Here is a 21,548-nt window from a genome sequence, read left to right as displayed (position 1 = left end):
ACACATTCTGCAATTCTTTTTATAGAAACTTTGCTCTGATTTTCTATTATGTATTTACTATATGTACAATTTTAAAAACAAAATTACAACTATGGAAAACAAGCGACGCCAACATTAATAGAATAAATATATCAGTTTTTTTTAATGAATACGATATATACTCGCATCATTACCTTGGCAAATCAGTTTTACCATTTGTATTTTAACAAGTGGAATGCCTCTGGCCGTCTCACCTGCATCACGCGGTTCAATATAGCAGCAGTGCTGACTTTGAAAACTACTCTAACTCGCACAAGATGTTCAGTGATACATGGTTACTCTTATGTCCACTTTTTATGAACTAGACCAATAAACATACAGAGATATGATGGTTATTCAACAAAAAACCCAACATGGCCAAAGTTCATTGACCTTACATGACCTTTGACCTTGATCATGTGACCTGGAACTCGCGCAGGATGTTCAGTGATACTTGATTACTCTTATGTCTAAGTTTCATGAATCAGATCCATAAACTTTCAAAGTTATGATGGTAATTTAACAGATACCCCCAATTCGGCCAAAGTTCATTGACCCTAAATGACCTTTGACCTTGGTCATGTGACATAAAAATCATGCAGGATGTTCAGTGATACTTGATTAACCTTATGTCCAAGTTTCATGAACTAGGTCCATACATTTTCTAAGTTATGATGACATTTCAAAAACTTAACCTCATGTTAAGATTTGATGTTGATTCCTCCAACATGGTCTAAGTTCATTGACCCTAAATGACCTTTGATCTTGGTCATGTGACATGAAACTCTAATAGGATATTTAGCAATACTTGATTAACCTTATGGCCAAGTTTTATGAACTAGGTCCATATACTTTCTAAGTTATGATGTCATTTCAAATACTTAACCTCAGGTTAAGATTTGATGTTGACGCCGCCGCCGCCGTCGGAAAAGCGGCGCCTATAGTCTCACTCTGCTATGCAGGTGAGACAAAAAGGGACATCGTTTACATTTCCGAAAATAGTTATATTCAGGATCGTGTTGATGAATTTCCATAGTTGGGATTTATCAGATCATTCAGAGCTCTTCGTAAGACAGGTCCTAGACTCCACCAAGAATAAAATGCAATAGATAGCATCTGGTCTCCGTAACACAAAGGTTTGCGATAAATTGCAAATATGAAAGAAGCGCACTGATTGGTTCCTGGTCAGAATTTTAAACCAAATGCGCGTGTAACGTTTATATCGATTGGTCAGTTCATTTAGCGATTGATCGCTAATCTTTGTGTGACGGAGCCCTGGGTTCCACATTAGTCCCGACCGAATAGGATCTTTTCCAGACCAGCAGCCGGTACTTCCATCAAGAGAGAAAGGATTAGAGCAGCGAGGTAAGAAAACACCACACTTCCAACAAAGTAGAAGCTCTGGAAAGAAAAGATTGATACAATCATTATCTGACTTAATGAGTTCCCATCTGCCCACTGAATAGATAAAATATTGTTCCGTAATAGTAAGTTGTCGTTCAATCATTCCACATGGAAATATTTGAATTTGATCAAGTTTTTTTTTAATAAAACCTTCTAATAATAATAATAATGATAATAATAATAGGCATTTATATAGCGCCATCTTTCTAGAAATATTCTATTCCGAGGCGCGTTGTTATTATTACTTTATTCAATATTATTTTATTCAAAAACATTTCAAACACAGATTTTCAAGATGGTCCTTATTTAGTAGCAGCTTCTATACTCAATTGTTTTTTTTTTCTCAAATGCACAAGATTCGATAAAAGTGGCATCATTTTTGTGTGATATATGCAGTATCAAATGTTTATTATGTTGAAATCTCGGTTGAATAGAAATGCATGATAGTTTTCATAGTAATTTGCACACTGTAAATCATTCGCACCATTTAATTATCAGGTCATAAACATGTTAACACAATGAAGTCACAGTATAAATCATGAACCTACTGTCGGTCCATGGTATAAATCCAATGTCACACTTTGAGTATTGACTGTTCACGGCTCACCAACACTTAGCCTAAATAACGGTTTACATTTTTATCGCCAGAAATCCACCTCCACTCTTCCATGTGGCGCTATAAAAGAACACACACACTCCAAACCCTCACACATCTTACGCCACGGTGCACTGCCCATACACCCATATACACACCCTCACTCACACATCTTACACCGTGATGCGCCGCCCATACACCCACATACACACCCTCACTTACACATCTTACACCACGGTGCGCCGACCATACACCCACAAACACAACCTCACCACTCACAAATCTTACGCCACGGTGCGCCGCCCATACACCCACAAACACACCCTCATTTATCTTACGCTGCGGTGCGCCACCCATACACCCACAAACACACCCCGCTGCGGTGCGCCGCCCATACACCCACATACACACCCTCACTCACACATCTTACACCACGGTGCGCCGCCCATACACCCACATACACACCCTCACTCACAAATCTTACGCCACGGTGCGCCGCCCATACACCCACAAACACACCCTCAATTATCTTACGCTGCGGTGCGCCACCCATACACCCACAAACACACCCTCAATTATCTTACGCTGCGGTGCGCCACCCATACACCCACAAACACACCCTCATACATCTTACGCTGCGGTGCGCCGCCCATACACCCACATACACACCCTCACACATCGTAGGCCGCGGTGCGCCGCCCATACACCCACACATACACCGCGGTGTGGCGCTCATACACCCACACATCTTAGGTCGCGTCGTGAAGCCCAACGCATCCACCTCCATGTCCTTGGTTGCACACACCCTCACAAGTTCATCTCTCTCCCTCTTTCCTTCCCCTCATTTCTCTCCCCCTCTCTCTATCTATAATGACTACTCACGAAGGAAATAATTCCGAAGTGGAAAAGAGCCTTGCCGCTCATGAGAGCGTTGTAGATGACCAGAGGGTGTATGAGATAGGTACAGTAGGTCAGCCGTCCCATTGGAATCCAGAAGTTCCAGCTGAGGAAAGAGTTGATTATACCTAGAAAAGAGAGTAATATACAGGCCCTTGAAATATGGGAGATATTTTTCACCATAACTGAATAATGAAACACACCAAGCAAACATATATTAAACATAAAACGAAATTTATGACTACCGAATATGTTTTGCGTCCTATGACTGTAAGCACAACTTGCGTCACGGCTTCAGTTATGTCTTACGCAAAATAGCGAATAATTATTATACAGCAATAACCAAATATCTGCAGTATACACATGAATCGTTGATTATCTGATAACTGATTTTACATAATTCAAAAGTGAACAAAAGAAGCATCGATTTCTTGGACCTTATAATGGAAGAGGACATGAGAATATCTTATTACTTGGACCTCTAGATCATAAAGAAAAAATATACATGATACTGGAATCATTGATTTCTAAAATGTCTTAGTCTTTAAAGAAAGTTTTATTGTGTCATCAGCCAATTGGGTCAGATTCCTTTATTATGCATGTGTATTAACAAAAACATACATCATAACGATCATTTGGGAACCTTTAATACGATCATTCTAATGTAATTATCTATTTTCCATAAATACTTATTTTTCTCTCTCTTGTGGACAGTGCAAATTTGATTGGATTTGGAATACCGTCCGATTTATATCTTGTTATGAATTGATTTCACGTACAGTGCTTGTTTGAAAATGTTAATTCGTTAGATTTGTATCATCATTTCCGTACTGGGGTGCAAGAAATGATTTTCTAATGAACAACTTCAACCGCGTATCAATGACCTTTAACCTCTCAGATATGACAAGTATACTTTTTTAATGATCCTGAACACTTCAAAGCTGTGAGCACCGGGATTAGAACACTAGCTGACCCGGGGGTGATAATTATATGAGCGCCTTGAGCATCAAGTAAGTGGCTATGTGCGCTATACATACAGGTTGTATACCTTAATTTATTTTTATATATATAATCATTGTAATTAATATTACTATTATTGTCATATTATTATTATTAACATTATCATCATCATCATCATCATCATTATTATTGTTATTAATAATTACCTCCATATCCCTTGATACATGAGAAGCATACCCAAGCGATGGCGATGGACCAAGCAAACCTAGAAAGTCCCTCCCACAGAACCGCTTCGAACTGTTCCATTTTATCCGGCTTCATGCGGGCACCGTACAGGGAGTAGACGCACGTCATACCAAGGATAAATGCAGCCGACCATCCAATCAAAACAAACCACTTTAGTAAAAATAAATTGGGTAAAAACGATTGTATGTATGATCTATCATGGGTATCACATTATCAATAATATTAACGATGTTCACTTTAATACTTGCAGATATTTCTCTTGATCAAGTCAAACGAATGATGAAACAACTACGTACATTTCATTTGTATTTTGTTACTCGGATCTATTTTATATCATATAATTATGTAATATGTTACTCGGACAAAAAATATTATATTGGATTCATGTGTTGAATGAATTCAATAAATATCAACTTTAAAAAATATATCTTGAGGATTTTTTTTTCAATTATGTTGTTTAAGAATGACAAGTTAACTGGCCCAAATTCCAGTCATTTTTATCGAACATTATAGGGAATAGCATTAGGGGAACGAGTGATTTTCACAAAGTAATGAAAACATTTAAAGAAAAAATACCCTGTACGAAGAATAAACGTAAATTCTGATCATGTCGATAGAAATCATCATCTGTTTCAAATTCTGTCTGTCCCAAGCTATACAACACTCATATCAATAATTTATAATATTTCACCAAAGAATGACTAAATAATTTAACTAGTCGACTAAAACCACTCTTGAAATTGTTAATATGATATGTACATGGATATATATATATATATATATATATATAAATAAATCCGCAATAATTCTGCATATTATATCTTAACGTAACAATGCGATTAAAAGTTGTTAAAGAAGCACCCTTCACACATTCCGTCGTTCTTGAAATTGTGTATAACTTCACAAATACATTTACCACCATCCCCAAGAGGCGGACCCCTCCCACCTTAACTCCTTCCTCAAGACCCTGTACATGCTGTATGGAGGAATCCGTGTAGCATAGATTAACATAGGCTTACCCAAGGAATCTTGATCTTTCTATCGACCGTTCTGAAGAGGAGATATCCCACAAACATACCCACTAGGTAAGAGTGGATCCTTGTGTATGGTTTGGTGTATGTGATATCAAGATTTTCACCACCAAGACGATCATTAAATTCACTGAAAATAAACAAAATCAAGTCTGTCAGACAAAGCCATGAATTTTCTTTTGCTAAATACATCACATGAAGTTTCTAGTTATTTTAATGTATTATGGAACATGAACGAATGTCGCTTCTAATGCCTCAAATAGCATCCTGAATATAGTGAGCGACTTTTCAAGATCTTAATTTTTTGTTTGGTCCTTATACTTGTGTAAAAATTGACCTAACACCGCAACACCAAAAGGTCAACACTGAACTTGAACTCAGTTGTTGCACGGGCGCAATTTCAGCGTAATGCGCGCCGATTTTCCTAGATAGCAATACGCCAATGTTAGAATTGGAATCTATGAGCGTATACAAAATAAAGGATATTCTATTAAGGGAACTGAAATTTTGATCGTCGTTGAAAATAGCTCCAACCACTGGAATGATTTTTTTTTCGATTCTTCGGCTCCCCGTAATGGTAATAAGTTTTGAAGTTTACAACAAACGTCAGTGCAACTAGACTGCCAAGTGAATTGGGCTAGCGAAAGTGCTTACACTCAGTGAATCAGGATTTTGAACAGAGAATTTTAATAACGGAATCCTACTGCTCTAGTAAAGCGAAAGTTGATTGAGAGATGTTTTACGATAATTTGGGGAAATCCAAGTAAATTGTGTGTTAAATTGTGAGAAGAATACTTACGGTCCGACAGGGTTAACTCCATAATACCAGCTGATCCCGATAGCTGAGGCAATCGATATTGTTGTCAAGCCAAAGACGAGTCCGATACCAAACTGTTTCTTCCTAAAATTAAGAGTCAAGAGTAATCAGATAAAAATTAATAGTGTTTCATATCCTATATATTTCCCATTTTATTGATATGTTTATCATATATCTATTTACATTTATTCCTTCGCATTTAAATGCGAAAGTTAACTGTTTAATATATAAGCAGAGTCGGGAAGGGGGTTGGCGTATATGATGTGCCAATCTCTTCTCCGTTTATAAAGAATGTCCTTTGTTTTTATGATTCCATAATGATCAAGATATTTGTTAAGACTACAAATACAATTCCATGTTTTTCTGATCCCGTTTTCCTAATTCTAATTCGACTTTTAACAATGTCGTTAAATATGGCAAACAGCCTAATTCTTAGTTTTCACCAAAACTATTGAGAGCTCTGTAATCTATCAAAGTGTGTGTTCAAAATGATGTAACAAGAAACATCAAATTAATATGAAAGAAATTTGTCAATTTTGGCTACTTATTGTTTTAGAAATATATAAGAAGTTGAAATTCATCAAATAATCTCTGTAAAAAAATAGCACATTCCACATGGAAATGTTTCATAAAATTAACCCCAAGTAATTTTTTAGCCATTGCACTCGATACCTACCTCTATATTTTGGCGATCTTAATCAATCATATAGTCCACAAAAGCAGAAATATATACACACGTTTGAGATATTAACACAATCATTTGCCCACCATTATTAAACAAGTGGAATGCCTCTGGCCGTCTCACCTGCATCACGCGGTTCAATATAGCAGCAGTGCTGACTTTGAATACTACTCTAACTCGCACAAGATGTTCAGTGATACATGGTTACTCTTATGTCCACTTTTTATGAACTAGACCAATAAACTTACAGAGATATGATGGTTATTCACCAAAAAACCCCAACATGGCCAAAGTTCATTGACCTTACATGACCTTTGACCATGATCATGTGACGTGAAACTCAAACAGGATATTCAGTGATACTTGATTACTCTTATGTACAAGTTTCATGAATCAGATCCATAAACTTTCAAAGTTATGATGGTAATTCAACAGATACACCCAATTCGGCCAAAGTTCATTGACCTTTGACCTTGGTCATGTGACCTGAAATGTGCACAGGATGTTCAGTGATACTTGATTACTCTAATGTCCAAGTTTAATGAACTAGCCCAATAAACTTCCAAAGTTATGATGGTAATTCAACAGATACCCCCGATTCGGCCAAAGTTCATTGACCCTAATGACCTTTGACCTTAATCATGAGACCTGAAACTTGCACAAAATTTTCAGTGATGCTTGATTACTATTATGTCCAAGTTTCATGAATCAGATCCATAAATTTTCAAAGTTATGATGGGAATTCAACAGATATCTCCAATTCGGCCAAAGTTCATTGACCCTAAATGACCTTTGACCTTGGTCATGTGACGTGAAACTCATGCAGGATGTTCAGTGATACTTGATTAACCTTATGTCCAAGTTTCATGAACTAGGTCCATATATTTTCTAAGTTATGATGACATTTCAAAAACTTAACCACAGGTTAAGATTTCGATGTTGATTCCTCCAACATGGTCTAAGTTCATTGACCCTAAATGACCTTTGACCTTGGTCATGTGACATGAAACTCTAATAGGATGTTCAGTAATACTTGATTAACCTTATGGCCAAGTTTCATGAACTAGGTCCATATACTTTCTAAGTTATGATGTCATTTCAAAAACTTAACCTCAGGTTAAGATTTGATGTTGACGCCGCCGCCGCCGCCGCCGTCGCCGCCGCCGCCGCCGCCGTCGGAAAAGCGGCGCCTATAGTCTCACTTTGCTTCGCAGGTGAGACAATGATGGGCAGGTCATTTTACACGAATATAATTCGAATCTTTGAAAAAATATTAGATTTTCAGCGTGTTTTCTTTTTTAGGGCTTTGAATTGAATGCTTCAGAGTGTATTTACATATTTACCTGTAAAGTAATGTGATGATGAGAGGACTTATTAAATAGAACTGCATATCACAAGCCAAATACCAGGCCCAACCCATACACTGGACAAAATAGAATGGAATAAGAGAAAGCACAAAGTAAACATTATTAGATCCCTTATGACAGTTATCATCATCGTCTTAAAAACAAATATGATCATAATTCTTATTTTCATTGCCATTACTTTTCATCATCATAATCATCATCATCATCATCATCATCATCACACCATCTTCGTTGAGATCAAATATTTAGCATTTTAATATCATTGTCTTCATAAGTGTCACCATCCTCATCATCATCATCATTATCATCACCAACACCATCATCAAGAGTCATGACTTAACCATTGCTAAGAATTAAAGAGATGAAAAAAGGGAATAATTACATTGCAACGATTCAAACTTCAAAGTTTCTCTTACCGATGCGTTATTATTACCGGGGAATGGGTAGAGATTATTGATGTAAAGCGGATATGTCCACCACTCCCGCTTGCACCAATGCCTGACATATCCATAGAAGATCTCGAACATAGCACCCTGGCCGGCTAGATGTTTTCCCAGTGAGATCCAGAGGGCCATCGCCCCGAGCAGGGCAGGGGTGAGGCGCCAGTATCGATGGAAATAAAACATGAGCCAGTTCATCTGCCCATTCGATTTCCTGAGCTTCAATAGGGTAGTGTATGTAACCAGCAGTCCTCTAAATAAAATCCGAAAATGATAAATTGACAGAGTTCATAAATATTGAAACATATATCCCATTCATCGAGGAAGCAGTTATTGCTACTGAATTTTATTAATAATAAAAATAGAAAACATGTCGGTCTATCAAAAACAGGATATGATTTAAACATTCACATGATTCAGATGCATTATTGGAGTAATATAGTACTAACCATAAACAGTAGTTGACGTTTGAATACAACTAACTAGAAACCGTGTTTACACACGACTCGGTTCGAATGTTAAATCCTCAAGAAAGGTCGAACCATGGATCTAGTAGGATCCATGGTCGAACCACTACATAACACTTCCCTGGTCGAACGCTGCGAAGAGGGCAACTACTGTGATCGCGTTTATACTGAAACAAAAAATGCGAGTTTGACACCGCCCGCGGATCACGAAAGGAAATAGAATAGACGTATACGGATATGCACAGTACAAAAAATAGTACGTTGTGTAAGCCTGTCACTCTAACAACAAGTTGTTTAAACTTTTTTTTGATTGTTTAAAGTTTTAAACAACTGCAACTTTTAAGCAACTTGTTTAAAATGTTTAAACAGTTGTTTAAAAAGTTTAAACAGTAGTTGTTAGAGTGACGGGCTTAAACAACGTGCTTAAAATTTTAAGCAGCGTTTTTACAATGTACCGTGTTTGACCTAGGTCATGGCTTTCTGTTACGGTCTGCAGGCACAGACCCCGATTGAAACTTGATCAACTGTGTGTCTCCACGCAAAGACTAGCACATACAAAATTTGCTGAGGGCCTTCAGTACACAAGGAATAAATAGGCTTCACATTCAGACTCTTAACTCGGAGTGAAGGATTTGCACAGCAGACTAGCTTTCTGATTACACTCGAAAAAATAGGCGAGTCTGACTCGGCTCGCGGGTTGAACCCTTCTGACTCGGCTCGCGGGTTGAACCCTTCTAATTTGGTGGATCCATATAAAGCCGTGTTCGACTCACGGCTCGCAGATCGCACTGATCGCGTTTACACAGCATAAAATTGCCGTGTTGAACCCCCGAGCCGAGTCACTGTGTAAACACGGTAGTGTATAGAATGAACAAAAAATCAAGTGTGGCCATTTCGCAAAAGAATTCATGTTTCCAACGTCGTTGTAGCTGAAATATCAATGCATATCTAGGAATCTCGTCATATATATGTCATATATCTCTTAATAGTGTTTCTGAAATAGCAATCGAATTATATAGGTCATGTATTTGATGATTATATTCTATGATCCTAAATTAAAAAATATCCAGAATTCAAGTTTCTCGTGCATTTCTGACTCACCCAAGAACAAAGAAGGTATCTACTGCAAACGTTCCGTAATGTATGGCCATTCTAGGAAACTTGGTCGATGTGCTAAGTATGGTATAATAGTTATCTGCAATTGAAATAAAAAGTATCATGAAAATAATCAAAACCCTTTGATATTTGCCATATAAAGAAAAAATACGTTTGTATAAAATCGCGAGTGAATATATTATAGAAATGTCAGCTGCACACGGGACATAGGCTTTTTTTTCTAAAAATCCTCGCTATATCAACATGATCAAGCCCGTATATTCTATAAGAGAATACTACATGTATGATCCATATTTTGTGGCATTGTGATCCATGCAGGGGCGGCGCAAGGGGGGGCGGCATTTGGTAGGGGGTCATGGCGACCACAGTTCTGACTTTTCCAGTTGTAAGAAAGAGATGGAAAATGGAAAAAAAGGTTAATCGTGTAATTCTATATTCTACCACTGCTATTCAACTGTATGACACCTTGCACTTCCTATCAAAACATAATTGGTCTCCCCTTTGACGGTAGCCATTCTTACCCGATTGCTAAGTAGCCAAACAATCAGAGGACCAAAAGGCTTAAGGTCAATCCCTTCCGAGGGACCTGGTTAGTTATGGTTATAAAAACATCAAATATGAATGGGTGATTCAAAGGTTTACCTAATTTCTTTGAGCCATAGAGGAAGAGGTTACAATGTAGTAGGATGATCCAGAACATGCTGATGACACGCAATCCATTAAGAACGCCTAGATTAGATCGAGACGGTTTGGCGCTCAGTATGAGTCGGAGATTGGTAGCAGCTGAATAAGACATCAATACTCCATCTAATAGGCCTATACCTGCAGGATCAGGATGTGAAATTTAAAAAGAGGTGAAGATATATTATAAAGGGAGCTGCGAAAACCGTACGTATATAGCAAGATTCTGAAGAACACTGATTTGCCGATTCTGAGGGTGGTCTGTCATAAAGCTGTTCACAAGTTACTCTTGACTGCTTGACTTTACGGACACCTTGTAACGATGGGATGGTTGAAAAGGCATACGAACCAGCAATCGTATATAGCCCCACCTCTAGTCCTCAACTACTCATATCTGGCCAGGTTGAATATCCATAATGCAACACCCTGAGCGGTGTAGTCCTGTAATATAGGCCTACTTGAATAACAACGCTCTGCTTCACAACTCAATACATTAGTATCACAATGATTATCACCAAGTGGCGAAACATGTACTCCCGGCATGTAACCTACCTCGCACAAACATTTTGCTTATTTCTCCACACAAATACAATTACAGGCTATTTTTAATTTTCTGTATAACAATTCTTGTATCATAAGGTGTGTTTTAAGACTATTTTATAAGATAAGTCAATAACAGATCACACAAGTGTTGATCGTTACGCTCCCCGTTTTAAAGGAAAGGAAACGTCAGCACTGACAAGTCAGGGGCCGCGGAACAGGGGTTGGGGGCTAGTGGGCTTCTACATCAAGAAGAGTAGAAAGTGACTTACCGGCTTTCTTTTCTGTCTCCTGCTCAGTCGATTCTCCACGTGGTTCATGTGATTGCTGAAGTGATGTCATCGCCATACTTTGGATAACAGTGCCTTCTGAAGCTGCAGGTATACTTGGATAAGCTTCTTTGGGAGGAATCTCACTTTCCAAGTCCTGAAAACATCGGTAATCATATAATGTATATAAAACTCATTAGCACGGCGCGGCGCCAAAACATTAAGGATTTTTCGCTTCAATGATGCAACACTGTAAAAACTGTGGTATTAAAACTGACACCAATTGGTGTTAATAGGGGACCACATCCTGAGGTGTTAAAATTACACCCTAAAAATTGAACATAACGCCAAAGAGTGTAAATGTAACAGGTGTTGTAATAACACCTATTTGTGTAAAACTAACACCACCAATTTAACACCGGTGTAAAATAAGTGGTGTGGTCCTCTATGTACACCGGTCAACACCACAGTTTTTGCTGTGAAGGTGGATTCAAGAACATAGAAAATGTATTGTCAAATGCCCTTCATGACAAACAACAACCAAGAAGTCTTTGTGGAAAATTTGTGAATCACAACAACAGTTTTGTCCTGGACTCTGGAAAAACGACATTATTTGTAATTTTCGGCAGCTCCGAAACTTAGGACGAAACTGGTGTCCCTGTTCACAAATTTCCGACAAAGACCTCACAAAAAAATTAATGCCATACTTCTTTTGTTATTGGTTGCAATTTAAACAATGCTATCTATTTATTCGAAGTTTAATGATGGTGCGATCTTGTTTTTGCATTAACTTTATTCATTTGAATAAAATGTATTTTAGTGATTTATATTTCGCCCAAAATGACTTAAATGGAAAGAAAAAACAAATGGAACGCCTTAAGCAGTCTTGTCTGCATTACGCGTTTCGATATAGCATCAGTGCTGACTTTGAAAACAGCTATTAAATAATTATTCACAAAAGAAAACACTCATATGATAATAAAATACCATGTTCATTGACCAACATGACCTTTGACCATGTGACCAAAGACATGTGTAAAACAATCAGTATTATTTTATTGCCCTTGTGTCTATGTTTCATGAACTGCATGTTTAGATCCATAAACTTTCTAAGTAATGAAGCTAATTCAACAAATACCCCACTGAAAACGGTCATGTGATCAGAAACAAGCACAAGATACATGGTTACTTTTATGTCCCAAGTTTCATGAACTAGATCTATAAACTTTAAAGTTATGATGACAATTCCACCGATACCCCCAACATTATCAAAGTCCGTTGACCCTAAATGACCTTTGATCTACATAATGTGACCTGAAACTCGCATAGGATGTTTAAGGATACACTATCCCCTTATGTCTAAGTTTAATGAACTAGGTTCATAAAAGTTATGACTTTTCAAAAGCTTAACCTTGGTTAAGATTTCGATATTGATTCCCCCAACATGGTCTAAGTTCATTGGCCCTAAATGACTTTTGACCTTGGTCATGTGACCTGAAGTTTACATGATTATTAAACATTATGTCTAAGTTTAACTTTCTAAGTTATAATGACATTTCAAAAACTTAACCTTGGTTAAGCTTTCAATGTTGACGACGCCGCCGTTGCCGTCGGAAAAGCGGCGCCTATAGTCTCGCTCTGCTATGCAGGCGACACACACACAAAACAAATGAAATGAGCACAAACCGAACTCTGACTCTAACCATTGCCTATCACACGGTCCGAACATCGATCACCTTCAGATTATAATATATGTATGTCCATTTATTTTTTGTTGAAGGAGAAATATATTCATGTGATAGGTTCCATAATATGAAAAAGGAGGGCGAAACATCGATTCATCAGTGAAAAGATCTAACATCAAAAGTTTGCCGATATGCGAAAGTGCAAGTCTAGTATATGACTCAATGACATATCTAGCCTTTACTAATGCATATTCGTGCCCTGCAAGATACATATAGTAACAAATCCAGAGGGCGCTAGGACTACTTCCCCCGATCCAAATTGTGAAAAAGGGCAAAGACAATAAAAAAATAAAAATATATAACTCCTTCGCTCACCAATACTCACATTCTTTGATGAGGAATTCTCTTCATCCGTGGGTGTGTATTTTTCATTCACAAAACCATTGACCCCAGTTTTCGTGGTCATTGACTTCGTTTGGTCTTTCGAACGCCCCGAAGCCGAGATGCAATGTTTTCGTATGTAGAGGTCGTATATAGTTCCTATCAAAACCAGAGAAGCAACGACGCAAAAGAACGTGCTGTGACGGAATATATTGAGAAAAATGTGACCGATGAATATCATATTTCTGGATAAATAAGATTACAAATGTCCAATTCGGATGTTTCCAACAAATATGTTCATATTTTCATTACCAAAATCCTAAATCATATTTTCCAGTGTCATTCATATGAGTTTAGCGTATACTTGCACAACGTTACCCACCCGAGATATCAGAAATATGATTGAAATACTTTTATTACCTGTAAGCCATGGAAGTTACCAATCTTTTGGATATGATGCATTAGAATCTAAAATGTTATAAACAATCCCCCCAAAAAATCTCTCATTTAATGGTATTTTGATGCTATTACTCAAACCTGGCTGACTGAAAATGATGAAGAAAGCTGGGACTCAACTTACAGGACTGCGATAGCATCTGGGTCCCATGCTGGTCGGGCAAGGCATACGAAGTTTAGTCCAGGATCAGTACTGTTTAAAAGGAGCAATGACACTATACAGGGAAAACAAACAGAAAGATGCGAAGAGAGAGAGAGATAGACAGAGAGGGAGAGAGAGATGGAGAGAGAAAGGGGGAAGGAGCAACAAATAATTAGAATAGATATAATATTCAAATTGATTACTCTTCCACATTTTTTTATTGTTATCGTGATGGAGTGAGCCACATACAAACCTATAAACGTCTGACTGACAAAAATTGTTTACAGTTTCATTTATTGTCAGCTTGTGTAGCTGGAAATGAAAATTGAAATAAAACAACAGAGATCCATATCACTATAATTTATTTTTATCTCTCTTATCTCTCTTTTTTCTTCATTCAAAATATAAATCTTTATCGAGATAAGGCATCATTATAAGATGCGCTTCCTGCACTAAGCACACCTCGTGATTGGGGTATTAAAATTATTTTTGTTTAAAGTTATACTCAATCCGATGGACCGGATAAGATACCAGCCTGCCGGATATCCGGTATGAAAATGATAATCCAGATATGTATTAGCGAGTAGGGTAATGATCAGGATGATGGTCAGCAATGCATTTTCATTTCACCAGGGACGCGGGGTATTATTGTTATCATAGGTACACTTTTGAAAATGTTGGGCAACATACTGTCCACACACACACACAATTGTGTGGACAGTATGTTGGGCAACATACTGTCCACACAATTGGTTAAAACTTTATCCAATTCTGGGTAGTTTTAAACCAATAATGTGTGTTTTGGGTAACTACACAGTATTGGTTGAAAACTACCCAGAGTTCGATAAATGCTTTATCAGTTGTTGTGTGGACAGTACGTTGTCCAACATTTTGAGAGTGTAGAAGCAATATAAAGTATCAGCAGTAACAGCAACAACAAAGCAGTAGCTGTACAAATCATCTTGTGGTAAAGTCTTCAGTGTTTGTAGTAGTAATGGTAGTAGAAGTAGTAGTAGAAGTAGAAGTAATAGTAGTAGTAGTAATAGTAGTAGTATCAGTACTATTACAATTATTATTACCATTATTATTATTATGTTCATTATTATTATTATTATTATTATTATTATTATTGTCATTAGTAGAAGTATAGTAGTAGTAATAGTAGCAGTAGTAGTAGCAGCAGCAGCAGTATTAGTAGTAGTAATAGGATTATTATCATTATCATTATTTTTTTTATTATCATTATTACTATCATTAATAGTAGTATTAGTAAAAGTAGTAGTAGTAGTTGTAGTAGTAGTAGCAGTAGAAATAGTAGTAGCAGTAGTAGTAATTGTAGTAGTAGTAGTTGTTGTTGTTGTAGAAGTAGTAGTAGCAGTAGAAGTAGTAGTAGCAGTAGAAGTAGTAGTCGTAGTAGTAGTTGTTGTTATAGTAGTTGTAGTAGTAGTAGTAGTAGTTGTAGTAGTAGTAGTAGTAGTAGTAGTAGTAGTAGTAGTAGTATAGTAGTCGTAGTTTAGTAGTAGAAGACAACTATCCAGTCAGCCGTAGTTGTTACAGCCAAACTGCGGTGTGTGTGTTTGGGTGGGTGTGTTTGGAAGAAGAAGAAGAAGAAAAAAGAAGAAGAAGAAGAAGAAGAAAAAGAAGGAGCAGGAGGATGAGGAGGAGGAGATCGATGGAGACGGAGAATAACTTACATTGTGTTGATATGACTTGTGCATCTTGATTTTCGCATGAAGAAGGCCAGCACGTCCCGATATGTACCTCCAACTAAAGAATCAATCAGTGTAACAGAAATCAAATGAAAGATGAAAAATATCACCATCATTGCCACAACTACCTTGCCCGCACCAATATGTTGGCAACAAGCACGTTGATTTACGTATTTTATTAAATCGGGATTATTTGTGAACTCGTAATAAAAAGTCGTTCGCAATTATTCTGGGTATGGACTAAATGAAAAGAACTTATATGACGACCACCGTAGTGATAGCCATACACTTACTTAGTAAATTAATAATTGTGTTAGTGATAACATTACTATGGTCAACTGCTAGTGATACATGTCTTTGTAATTATCATAAAATATGAGCATTTTATTAATAAACCAACTCGTACCGTGAATATAATCGTTCTTCTGACCACGTAACTGTCATGATGTCGAGTCATTCTTGACTATGCCCATAGTCACTGTCATGCAGAAATTAGTCGTTAAGAGAATGGTAAGTCATTTTAACAGTAGATGTCATAGTCATTGCCAGATGGAAAGTCATTTTGGCTAAGTTCATATATATACTCAATCAGAAACAGCCATAATGGTATTAGTCATGTTAGTCTATGGAGAAAATAATTCTTGCGGGTTTTTTTTAACCATGGAAATGGTAGTCATTGCCAGAATGGCAAATCATAATAATAATTGTTCTTCGTCTTCACCATGATTGATATTATTTTCTTATACTCTTGTACATCATGGACACATACGTATCTTCTGGCGAGGCATTCATATTCTCACCGTTAACATTTATTGTTAAAAATCATGGCGAGTCATTTCATATTATGTTCATACTATACAAAGACTATTAGTCGTATAGCGGCGAGTCATTCTTACCGTAGAGATCATAGTCATAGCCATACAGTAATGGGCATCGAAAGGCGAGTCATCTTCATCGTCCTTGTTCACGTCTAAACATTGCTCCATGACTCCATAGTCATATCCAGTCCAGGTAAATTCAACACTCTCGTCTGGAAATTCACCAAACGAAGATGCCACTGAAGAAATGAAAAAATGAAATGAAAATCCATAATTTATTGTTCGAAATAGACATGAAATGATATACTTCGAAAATTTGCTTTGCCCAATTGATCGTGGGCCCGGCAGCCACTGTGCAGCGCCAGATCGACGAGGCTCTACCCCTTTAATTGTTGAACACCAAACAGGGTAGCAGCAATTCCTATCTTTAACGTCTTTTGGTCTGACGCGGCCGGGGTTTGAACCCCCGACCTCCCGGTTGTGAGACGGACGCTCTACCGACTGAGCCAACACACAGGGGGGCGTTGCATCAATATTTTCGTCCGACAAGTTGTCAGACCTGACAACTTTCCTGGATTCTGATTGGTTGAGAAGCACTGTTACTATAGTAACTGTCGGATAAAACAGGTCTTGTCGGATAAAACGTCTGACAAGTCCTTTCATGAAACGCTCCCCAGGTTGATATAAACAAAATGATATGAGAAGTTAATGTGGATTTCAGTGACGAATGCTGTCTTCAAATGATTAAAAACATGCATATGAAGCAATAAGGGAAAATAAGTATTAAAATAGAACATTATTCGAAAGAGCGTGTTCACTGTAAAAAATGAAGTGCTAACTTAGCACTTTCAGTGCTTGTATAGTGACTGCACTACGAGTGCTGATTTTCTAGTTTAAATTTGAACTAGAAAATCAGCACTCATATAGTGCAGTCACTAGCACTGTAAGTGCTAAATTAGCACTTCATTTTTTACAGTGTTTTCTGTACATAACATGGTACTTCACTCTTTTACACTGTATCATCGAAACCAAATAAAAAATAATCTTTATTCTAAAATTCTAGTTTTTACGATTTAATGATCAACCATATATAAAAAAAAGTTTCCACAGCTTACATTTTCTCGCATATCTTGATCCGATGGACAGATCCGATAGATAAGTTTGTAGATCATTCAAACACTGACTAGATACCTGAAAAATAAATATAAATAGATTATGGTATTTTATTTTACGTCTAATCATAATTATTAGCCTATGTGATAAAATATATCGTATCAAGTATCTTTTAATGAATAATTAGGAAGCTAAGCCCATGACCATCCCACCCCCAGTTCTGAGCATGCGTAGCATGAAAACCAAAGACTAAAATGTTATGACTTTTTATTATTATAGCAGGGACCGATATTATGCGTCGAGGCTGAGAGTGAGACCCAACCTTTTCAGTAAACGTATTACAAAAAAGTGAAAATTACCGTCTGATTGTGATTTTTGCACGATCACCCCCCCCCCGCACACACTTTAGGCTGCAGCCTCATTAAAAAAAAACCAAATCATTATTTTCCCTTATGTCCCTACATAATTAGTCTCGATCTGGACGTATTTCTAGAAGGAGAAGGTGAAAAGGGAGAGGAGTGAACAAATAACTACCAACGTCCAGATCTAGACTACTCCATAATCAATGAAACCTACCTCATTGGGTGAATTCTCAATCAGATATTCAATAGCAGGTAATCCACTAGCCTTCGTCAATACTTCCAACACACCTAGAAAGGATTTAAACAATAATTTAAACAAAGGATTTAAACAATAATGATTGTAAATAATTGAAAAAAATACAGTGTGAGACATTAATTGCAATATGCGATTCCAGGGAGGGGCAGCCAGGGGTTCTGGGATGTCTGCCAATGAGTTTTAAACTTGATACACCAGCCAGTAGAACTGTAGAAATAGGATCTCCCCCATCGATCCACCTGGCATAATCCTTAATGATTTCATTTTATTTATTTTTTTCAATTTTATGATATATAATTATTTATGTAATAATTGTTATTTTCACCAATACGATGATGATGATGAAAATCATCATCATTAAAATGATCTCCTAATAAAAATTGTCATCAGTCAGGCGCATATTGGTGATTAAAATTGATAATAGTTATAATAATCATGATCAATAGCTTTCAAATTTGTATAAATAACAATAACAGTTAACGACAATGACAACGACGACGCTGTTGATGACGATGACGGTGATATGGCAGTACCTTTGAAGAATGTAATGCAGCGACATGATCCAATAACCAAACCAATAACGTAACATATGAATCTAACTGTTATGACAATACTTACTCGCAAATTCCAATTGTGCATTGCAACAGGTTAAAAAGAATCCCAATAAAATCGCTGTTTTAATCATTTTGAAATCAACTGTACGTACGACGACGTAGTCCACGGCGGCAAAAGAATAATTTGACCTCAAATCATAATATTCGGAGAGATATCGAGCTGTATACCAGTGCAATGATGTTGCTCTGAAGTGATATGAGTTTATATGACAGTGACCTTTTGCGGAAAAAGGGACAGATAACCGCTAAGAATATTATATAGTCCAAGACCAAACGGGCACCAAAATAAAAATGATTCCGCTGGGAGAAGATTTCACGGACTGAATAATTAACTCTGCCTCGAAGATTATTATTTCAACCTTAGGGTGGTATTACACAAAACTGTTCGTAAAGTTACGCTCGACTTTACGAATGCGTTACTTAATGTGCGTCAGCAGCCTAGGATAGCAAGACAGAGAGGTAAATCAGACAGGCACAAATACAAGTCATGAGTACATTATGAAATGTTTTATGAAAACAGTCCCTGCCTTTATTTACATTCTGAATAAGGACATAGCACGTGAGGTATTTCAAGAAACGTGCGTTTAGACACCACAACCTACTGAACCACCCAAATGGTGTTTTTCTAGCTGAAGAAGAAGAAAAAAAACAGTGGGTCGAAGGTCTTGAAAAAATGAGGTTTTCATAAATAAAGAAAAAATAGTGGGTTCGGATGATATTTTTGGAATACCTTACTAAATAATGGAGACCGCTCTTCGCAATATTTATTCTGGAAGTACTTTGGACAATAGATCTGCACTCGTGACTCTTGATATATTTATGAAGCAAATAAAACCATATTTGAGAATAAGGCTATAGAGACTGCGGAATAATTGGATAAAATGGAACGTGCATTGTAGCATAGCAACTCAATATTGATCAGAATAATAGGCCTATTAATAATAATGAAAAAAAATAATCGAGAATTATTAAGGTTTAAGCACTATGCGTAGTTACAATTGTTATCATGATTGAAATATTGCATATGCAGAGCTTATATCATCTTCTTTTATTTGAGGGGACTCATATCTTTTATTTTTGTATTCATTTTTGATTTCTTCTATTATTGAGCATATGTATTTTTATTTATTATTGAGCATTGTATGTATACTTCAGTTTAAGCGTATGTAGGCCTTCATTCGACAAGGCTCCCTTGCAAAGCTGGCCAATTGGCTTGAACGGAACGACCCTGTCTTTTTAGTTAAGAAAACGAAACAGCCTTTTATTATAAGTGATTTTGTATGGATTATATTGAAAATTTATATCTTGTGAAAATTGAAGAATATAAATGTTTATTTGAAATTAAAAAAAATTGAATTGAAAACTCCATTTCATTGACGAAATAAACGTGCGTCTCCGTCGTTGTTCTCTTTATGAAGACTCTTGAAAAAGGCGGAAAATGAAATGTATTTTTTTTAAATTCATGTTCACAAACTTTTCCTCGAATGAGTTACTGGTTTACCACTTAGGCCTTCTTCGATTTGTTTTTTACCCATTGGGGCCGGTGCAAAGAGTTTGAGAAATTAGGCCACTGCTAATTAGTGTCTATTAGTGATTTTGATTGGATTCAATTTACGACAAAATGATCGATAATTGTCGGTTAGAGAATTTATGATTACCGATTAAAGTTGCAAAAAAATATCCTGTCAGATATTGACACTAAATTAGTAGGCCTACATAATGACATGCAGCCTGATCGGGAGCAAACATGCATTAAAAAAGGATGACCGCCAAATGGGGGGGGGGGTGGCCTGGGTGGTGGCGAGAGGCGGAAGACCTCCCCCCAAAAAAAAGAGAGGTGGAAGGAATGTTAAAAAGAAGCAAGTGAAGAAAGAGAGATCAATGTACAAGGGGAACTAGTGAGAAGAGAGCGTGTCGGAGAGGGAGAGAAGAAATTGAGAAGGGTATGAAGACTGGGAGAGAGGATTGAGGGGAACGGGGGAGAGGGAAAGGGGGGGGGGAGAGGGAAAGGGGGGGGGTGGGAGGGGAGGATAGTGGTCTTGCATTATTTTCAACTGTTAAAAGGTGCGTACGCCAACGAATTTGCGATAAAAAGAATCCAGAATAGAAATCTAATATAAAATAACTACTACTATAAAAATACTAAAAACATTTCCGATACTTGTATATATAAAGAAGTCATGCAGGGGTGGTGCCATCGATAGGCCTGAACTACCCTGTGTCGCTCCGAGAGAAAATATACGAATTTGAAATACTTTACACTGAAATTGATATCTGAATAAGAATTATAAAGGAAGTATAAATGTGTCTCTGGGTTTGTTATATTATATTATATGGATCTGGATGTCTATACCGCTGGACCCATTTTATTGGTATAAATACAGCGGGTACGTGATTATCCGAAAAAAGTTACTCAGGTTTGAGCGTGCATTAACCATTTTAGTCGAAACTTTCTGTACTCAAATTGATGAAAAGATTCGGG

At 37.1% G+C, this 21,548-nt stretch overlaps 1 protein-coding gene across 1 annotated transcript; it reads right to left on the bottom strand.

The window, feature by feature from the left end:
* Nucleotides 1-1,210: 1,210 nt before the first annotated feature.
* LOC121422916 (nose resistant to fluoxetine protein 6-like) lies at nucleotides 1,211-19,315 on the bottom strand. The gene is made up of 17 exons (XM_041618158.1): nucleotides 19,071-19,315; nucleotides 18,411-18,484; nucleotides 17,837-17,912; nucleotides 16,800-16,960; nucleotides 15,889-15,961; nucleotides 14,177-14,267; nucleotides 13,601-13,793; nucleotides 11,531-11,687; nucleotides 10,683-10,853; nucleotides 10,026-10,119; nucleotides 8,434-8,710; nucleotides 7,994-8,073; nucleotides 5,951-6,052; nucleotides 5,140-5,281; nucleotides 4,081-4,270; nucleotides 2,900-3,042; nucleotides 1,211-1,419 (listed from the first exon to the last, which is right to left on the bottom strand). The coding sequence occupies exons 1-17, from the start codon at nucleotides 19,135-19,137 to the stop codon at nucleotides 1,306-1,308; spliced, it is 2,205 nt and encodes a 734-aa protein (XP_041474092.1). The 5' UTR covers nucleotides 19,138-19,315; the 3' UTR covers nucleotides 1,211-1,305.
* Between the last annotated feature and the right edge of the window lie 2,233 nt (nucleotides 19,316-21,548).

This window comes from Lytechinus variegatus, chromosome 10, assembly GCF_018143015.1.
Source record: "Lytechinus variegatus isolate NC3 chromosome 10, Lvar_3.0, whole genome shotgun sequence".
Taxonomy (NCBI): Eukaryota; Metazoa; Echinodermata; class Echinoidea; order Temnopleuroida; family Toxopneustidae; genus Lytechinus; species Lytechinus variegatus.
The sequence above is the reverse complement of the archived record's forward strand: the minus strand, read 5'-3'. Positions and strand labels throughout refer to the sequence as shown.